The 7,566-nt window shown below is 39.5% G+C and overlaps 1 protein-coding gene across 2 annotated transcripts; it reads right to left on the bottom strand.

Moving 5' to 3' along the window:
- Positions 1-178: 178 nt before the first annotated feature.
- Positions 179-7,250, bottom strand: il17rc (interleukin 17 receptor C). Of its 2 annotated transcripts, none has more exons than XM_031287516.2 (15): positions 7,085-7,250; positions 6,453-6,796; positions 5,899-6,139; positions 4,936-5,042; positions 4,631-4,751; positions 4,505-4,546; positions 4,283-4,398; positions 3,361-3,417; positions 3,168-3,231; positions 2,850-3,073; positions 2,403-2,456; positions 2,259-2,310; positions 2,039-2,146; positions 1,646-1,684; positions 179-1,538 (listed from the first exon to the last, which is right to left on the bottom strand). In XM_031287516.2, exons 2-15 carry the CDS (start codon positions 6,549-6,551, stop codon positions 880-882), a joined length of 1,983 nt encoding a protein of 660 aa, XP_031143376.1. In that variant the 5' UTR covers positions 6,552-6,796; positions 7,085-7,250; the 3' UTR covers positions 179-879. The 2 variants fall into 2 exon arrangements, with proteins under 2 accessions (XP_031143376.1, XP_031143377.1); XM_031287517.2 differs by having other exon boundaries at positions 2,039-2,134.
- Between the last annotated feature and the right edge of the window lie 316 nt (positions 7,251-7,566).

Here is a 7,566-nt window from a genome sequence, read left to right as displayed (position 1 = left end):
TAAACCAAACATCCCGAGCGGACGGAGCATGCAGCACCCTCAAAGCACCGCCCCTCCGGGATGTAATGGAATGTTTTAACAAGCACTTCTGTGTGTCCTTAAAATGACACTAGATTGCACCAATAAGATCCACCGCCCTTCACTCAGAGATGGCCAATCACTATCCGAAATCCGCCACGCACAAAAATAAGCACATTTATTTATAGACAAGTGTTGACAGACTTACGGTACATGGATATAATTAGTCTGTAAGATTTTAGGTTAAACATTTTAAAGCTTAAAAGATAAGTCTGGTCATATTCTATATTTTTCTTACACTCAACAAATTCCATGAGAAGACAATGACAAACAATGATTTAATCTTGAAAAAAGTAGTCTGTGTAGCCAAAGCCTTATATAACTTATTCCTCTGTGCCATAGACCACCGTTATTGTCCAAAAACCACTAAAGCCATTTAAAGCCACTGTTGCACTTTGTGACATTTTCCTTCATAACAATGAACATTTGAGCCAGTCCGACAAACTCCTCCTGCTGCCAAGCTGTTCACTAACACATCAAATCTGCAGCTGAAAATAGTCCCTTACAAATTACTCCTATTTGAGTAACGTTTGCTAAAAACTGCAGTGTCCAGCCGTTTGTTAGGAAATTAAGTAAAAATAAACAGGTTTGGGTTCTGGCAACTCCAGACAGAGAAGTGTAGTCGAAAAAAGTAGTGAGGAATGGACGTATTGTTGTTGGTTATTTCATGGCATTTCTTGACCATAACAACAATATAGATCATTGCCAGCCAGCCTTTAGTGACCTATGTTTATCTCATCCACAATTTGGATGAACATGTCTTTCATATGCACAGAGCAGAACAAATAATTTATGGGAACTTCAAAGGTATGTCTCCAAGTTTTTCTTAGTGTCAACATATTTGCAGTGTGATGTCTTCTGCTGGTCTTGTCCCTCTTTGGTCTTTGCACTCCATTTCCACCTTGTCCATGTCCTTCTACTTGATCGCTTCCCTGTCCATCCCATAGTGAGCTCAGACAACAGAGCCTGGATCTGAGAGGGAAGCTGGAACAGGGGCAGCCCCTGAAGAAGCTCCGGTAGTCTCCTGTCAATGCTTGGATGGGAGTCAAATTTCACCAGAAGAAAACGTTCTCCATCTCTGCCCAGCTGCTTGTCCGCATAAATGAGGAATAGGGAGGCTGTGAACACATCAGAGTAAGGGGAACATATCTGAGGGAGACCCTTGTCTCCCTTCATCTTGATAACTTCTTCGTTCCTATGGGTCCATTCCTCTGCTCTCTCCAAGGCTTTGCGGGTCAAGACGAGCACAACTCGGCCGCCCAGGCTTTTCAGCTCCAGCAGCTGGGAGTGCAGCCATGGCAGAGGCCCCATAGTGCACTGCTCCTTCCTGCTCCACTGATCCACAGACACACTGAAGCCCTGGTTAAAGAGCTGGGAGCCAAGCTGACATACTGACTCCGAAACACCATCATCCACATCTGGGGGGCTCAGCAACACCACCATATGACCCTTTCTGCCAACTTTAGAGAGGAAAAACATGGGGGGATGTCAGAGAGTTGTTCAATCATGACTTGATGATTCTTTTTTTTTATTATTACAAATAGTAGTATTAAAAGAAAATACTCACTCTTTACAAATCCGCCATGATGCCAGCTCCACGCCCATTCTATAAAATTTAGAAAATGAAAAGTAAATATATGGGCTGAGCAGAAATACATTACAGGGATATGTATCATTTCAGTGCACAAATAATTGATTCCTTAAACTGTATCTGGGTAAAATATATGCACACTTTATGAACAATTCCCAGATCTAGTAAACAACATTTGGTCTGTGAGGCAAATGAAAGGAGCCTTTGTGGTAAGTGCCTGAGGAAAAACAGTTAAAGTTGGATAAAGCATTTTATCATGGGTTGGTTACAAATTCAAGACCAGAGAAATTAGACACTGCTTTGTCTTCGTGTACGGTATTCTTACATATTTAAGACACTTAATGCAAAAAGAAAAAAAAGAAAACTCACTCTTGACAAAGTCATGAAGGAGATAAAATATGAGCACAGTCAAGCAAACCAGCAGCATTACACCAGCAACCAAGAGAATCCAGCGCGACCTGTCGGCTGGAAGTAGGCCTAGTACAAAACAAAACCCTGTTCATAAAAAGTTCAAGGAACAGGTGCTGTATATATGCAAAATAGTCCCAACCAGCCCCAGTTTGTGTTAAGGATAAACTTTCAGACTCACTATTTTTTAAACAGAATGGACCCAGCTCATGTCCCATTCCCTTTACTTCCACCTGCATAAATGAATAAACATAAATGAGTTATTGAACATCAGTAACTAAGTAAATATACTGTATGACTCACAGGACGGTTGCGAATACTTTACCATCACACATGTTGAGAGCTGAACGTGGATGTCTTCAAACACCCTTATTGTCTCCTGAAGAGGACACAATTATACTTATCTTGGGTCAGTCATTAACAACTCATGCTGTGTAGCCAGGCGTTCCCAAAGTTACCAGTGATACCAAATATGTCAAAATTGGGTAAATGTGTATAACGTTTTGCACAAGACATCTTGAATATTATAGTTCAACAAAGATAGTTCACTCAGTGTAAACATTATACAGCTGCAATTAAAAGTTGAGATAAGCTGATACAGAATATATATATATATATATATATATATGTGTGTGTGTGTGTGTGTGTGTGGCGCTGTCAAAGCACATAGGATTTTTTTAAAAGTGTGGAAAAAAAAATATTTTTGAAGTTAACAAAAACAAACATGGCAGGCATAAAATGAGGGATACACCTCAGTATTAAAGTTTCTTACCCACTGCCCCTTGCTGTTTTGTCTCCATGTGCCATTTTCCAGCTGTTGTCTAAAGCCCTTAATTTCTCTGCAGCAGCTGCTGTTCTCTTTCTGGCAGGGCCACACTTCACCCTCCAGCCTGCAGGGGGCAGACAGATTCCATGACAGCATTGTGTGGTAGTTGTTCATTTGACCCTGGCTTACAAACACTGACACATTCTGCCATACGCTCCTTTGGAGAAAATCTAAAATAGACACACAGGAAACATCAGCCGACCAATGTTAAACAACCCACTATTCACCCTGTGGACCGAGACCAGAAAGAAAGTGACATCTCACCTGTGTTATTAATGAAGGGGCAGCTTTGAGTGCGCACAGACCTCTGATCGTCCTCATCCCATACCTAAAAACACACACACACACACACACACACACACACACACACACACACACACAAACACACCAGTCATAAAGTATTCTGTGTAGACACAATACTGTTGATGTGGTAGCCATAATGTTTAAGTGATGGTACCTGAAGACACATGCAGGGGGTCACAGAAGGCAGAGGGATGGTCATCTTATTCCATATCTATAAAGTAACATTTAACACATCATGGCTTTATGAGAGTGAGAAGCCAGTGGTAGAGTGTGGCTATAGGAACATTTACTCAAGTACTGTTGTTAACCTGTACTTTACTCGACTTCCATTTTGTTACTTCATACTACTACTGAATTGCAGACAGAGAAGGCTCAAGCTGACACGTGATGGTGTATTTTTGTTGCCAAATCAATTAAAGGCCTTTTATTTTTTGTAACCAACCTTGAGTGCCTGAATATGGTTTTTATGACTTTTATGGTCATAACTCCTTCTCTTTTCTGATTCACTGGTTCTATTTCATGCTTTTTCTGTTGTATATGATAATACAATTAATATATTTGGGGTTTGGAATGCTGATTGGTCAAAACAAACAATTAGAATATGCCAAGTTGGGCTTTCGGAAATTGTGATTTACATTTTGTACAAATGTTTGACATTTCTATTAACAAAAGGATTAATTGAGATTGAGATTGATCAATAATGACAATACTTATTGTCTAATACATATTGTTGCAGGATACTTCTCTGCAAACATTTAAAATACAAAACGTGATCAGCTTGTAAAATATGATGCATTGCTGTACCAAATGCATGAGTAATAATAATCAGGGTTTTTTATAAACATCTAAGGCCCCATTCTACTCTACTTTAGAGTACTTTTGTGCTTATACGCTATATATGCTTCAAACTTTCACTTAAGTGTTATTTTGAATGCATTACTCTTTTTTACATTGTTGTGCTATCTGAATACTTTCTTTACCTCTGCAAAAACAAAGAAACAAACAAAAAGAAGCAAAAAACACAAATGAATAACTGTGACTGCCCCCAAAATTAGGCACTGATATTCAACACTGACCTGACATATACCATTCTTCTCATACTGGACACACACAGAAGGGAGGCTTTTATTCCTGCCAAACTGCAGCTCCACCCAATTCATCTTTTGGTTAATTACACAGCTGAGACCGGGCACTGAAAGAAATGAAAGAAAAAAATGGTTAATTTCCCCAAATACAGAAACTAAACGGCACAAGTAAAACCAACACACATTACACGTATTATGTAGGGGATTACTCACCATGACAATCTTCTACATGTTCCTTCCACTCCTGGGAGCAAACTGAAGACAGATAATATGTGTCACTACTTGCAGCCAGTTATGAGTTCAACAGGTGCTTTGTAGTTAGAAGACCAAACGTCATACCTTTATCTAGAGAAGGAGCTTGTAGCACAACTTGTCGTGATGGCGTTGGTGGTGCAGAAGAAAAAACAACCACATGGCTGCCAAAGGAAACCCCAGCTGGCTTAGTAATGCTCATGGAAATCTATAGAAGTCACACACACACACACACACACACACAAACACACACACACACACACACACACACACACACACACACACACACACACACACACACACATATAAGACAAGATGACCAGAAGTGAGCATATAGTACATCCCTATTGACAGTACAGATTTTATATTCCAGTACAGGGAGTCTACAGTACCTTTGCCTGGTTTTGCTGAGTAAGAGCTGTATGATTAACCGTAAACTCCACCTTCTTGCACGTAGACATGATCTGTTCCACTGCATTGTAACACACTGTCACAGACGCTGTTGCAACAGAAACAAGGTGGGGCTCAGAACACACCTGTAGAACACTACTCAAAACTCACTTCCAACACCCACGCAATACCAGTGTTTGGTCATGTTTCAACCCATTAACTATGAACTGAGTATACATAACATATTGAAGGCTTACGTATATTTTTTTTCAAAAATGACCATAGAGTTTTACTGTGACTTATTTACTCCACTAGATTCAAGTTGATTACAGTAAACATTTTAGCCAGTTTATAATTTGTCCAAGTTGATCAATCAATGATGAAAATTCTCTGTGGTGTTAAAGTTACATTATTATAGTGTTTTCAAGGAAATGTTCAAGGCAGAAATACATCAATCATTTACACAAATGCAACAAACTACTCTTAATTTCACGATAACCTTTTCACAACCTCCATGTTTGCTCATGTATGAATGAATGAAGTAATGAATTCCCAATATCCTACAACACGCTCCTCAGCAGCTGACTGTTAAATCTTGGACCTTGCTCAAAATAGTTTCCACTCCATGTGACGGTAATGTAAATTTGACAGAACATTAATAAAAAGAATGTGTTCACTGTGATGGGTTGCCTATTACAATATAAGCGGCATTGATGGTAGAACATTATTTTAAAGCTTGGTATATTAACCCCCAGTTATATTATAGTTATATTAACCCCCATTAACCCCAGTGTGGGATTAAAAAAGTCTATCTTATCTTATCTTATCTTATCTTAACGTGGTGTACTTTGGGAGACGATGACATGAAGGCTCATTGATGGATTTAAGCGTACGAAACAACTGGTATGGTCATTTAATAACAAGTGATAACGTGACAGTAGACTACACGTAGCCTTAGTTTTTACCATTTGAATTCCTCTCAGTCTCCCTGCTATAATCCTCTTCCTCATACCCAGAGTGGCCTTCATCCTCAATGACTTCATCCTGATGGATGTTTATCTCTATGTCTATCACCAGACATAATGTACACAGCGCACTGTCTCTGCAGCAGAGCTCGATAGATGGAGTCAGGTTTTGAACATACACAGCATTGTTGTCCTCTACTACAAGAATATTCCCCTTGCTCATGGTGCAATAAGAGAGACCCTATAAGGAGACAGAATTTGACACGTTTAATGTGTGGCATCACATTTGTACTGAATGTTATCTGGATGGTAAATATTTGCTGTTCAGAGGGCTATATTATGTACATACACCAGCCCTATGTTGTGACAAGCTGGCAGATCGTCATACCCCTGTGTCTAATTAAATGTTTGCGAATAAAACACTTTATCAGTAAAAAGGGAAATTAAAATGTCAGAGCAGGCTACAGTAGTAAAAGGAAATTAAAGGTGTAATCTGTCAATAAAAACTATATGTACACTACTGCAGCACAGGAAATGTATTGTAGGTCCAGTACCTGTGAGCAAATGACTTCATATCCAGAAATCTCCAAACCACAGACTGACATGCGTAGAGTCAGTAAAATGCACCAAATGGACTGTCCAGGAAGAAACATTTTGCCTGGGGACACACCGAAAGATTTAAGTCCTACAGCATTTTTCTCCAAACATCTTTCTGCAGAAGCAACATGACAGCCTTGTTAAACAAGCCCAGCGTCTTTGTCCTCATCATGACTTAAGGCTGGAAAATCAACTTGATTGATGATATCCTGGCTGAAACTGCACACTGGCATGGGAGGCAGTGAATCGAGACAAACTGTTAGAGAATAGCTGGTTGATGGGTTTGGCCTTTGGTTATGGCCTAGGGAAGAAGAGACATACATGAGGGCAGGTAGGTATATGCAGTAGCAACAATAACAACCCATTTTTTCTTTTAATATAAACAGGTTCCAACTGTTTTCTGGTCTACTGATTAACTTAGTTTGTCAAGTTCACAAATCTAGACATAATAACTGAGAAATGGATGGTCTCTTCTTAAAACAGTTTGAAGCATTACAGTAAAACAGCAAACAGTGCCAGGACATAAGGTAACATCAGAAATGATATCAAATTATACTAGTAGCCTCATAAAAAAAATCATCTTACTTACTGTGTTTAGTAATCCACTGTAAGTATAGTTCCACTCCTCAGACCAAGAGTACACCTTGTCAGAGTTGCCTGGAAGTGTTTGAGTCATGTGAAAATTGAACCATACAGCACGTCACCGTCCTGTCTCAGGAGTAGTCCCTCCCTTTCTCCCTCTCTCTCTCTCTCTCTCTCTGTTTTGTCTGTCTCTGATTTAGTCCCAGCAGAGTCCCTAACCAGGTCAAAATGCACATAACTTCCTGCTCTGAATTCCTTGTTACAATGTAACCACCATGATTTACTGTAGACGGGTCCAACTTTTTTCCTTTTCTTATAAAGACAAGACTTCCACTTTGAACACTAGGTTAAAGCAGCTTTTTACACAGAGCTGCATTTTAAACGGAGTTAACACTACTTATCGGTTTGTTAGCAACAAATGTTCTTTGTCTTGCTATGTGGATTTGGCAAAGATCCATTTTTTTTCTTTTGCAGTTCTCAGTAAACTGT

Source organism: Sander lucioperca, chromosome 6 (assembly GCF_008315115.2).
Source record: "Sander lucioperca isolate FBNREF2018 chromosome 6, SLUC_FBN_1.2, whole genome shotgun sequence".
Taxonomy (NCBI): domain Eukaryota; kingdom Metazoa; phylum Chordata; class Actinopteri; order Perciformes; family Percidae; genus Sander; species Sander lucioperca.
The sequence above is the reverse complement of the archived record's forward strand: the minus strand, read 5'-3'. Positions and strand labels throughout refer to the sequence as shown.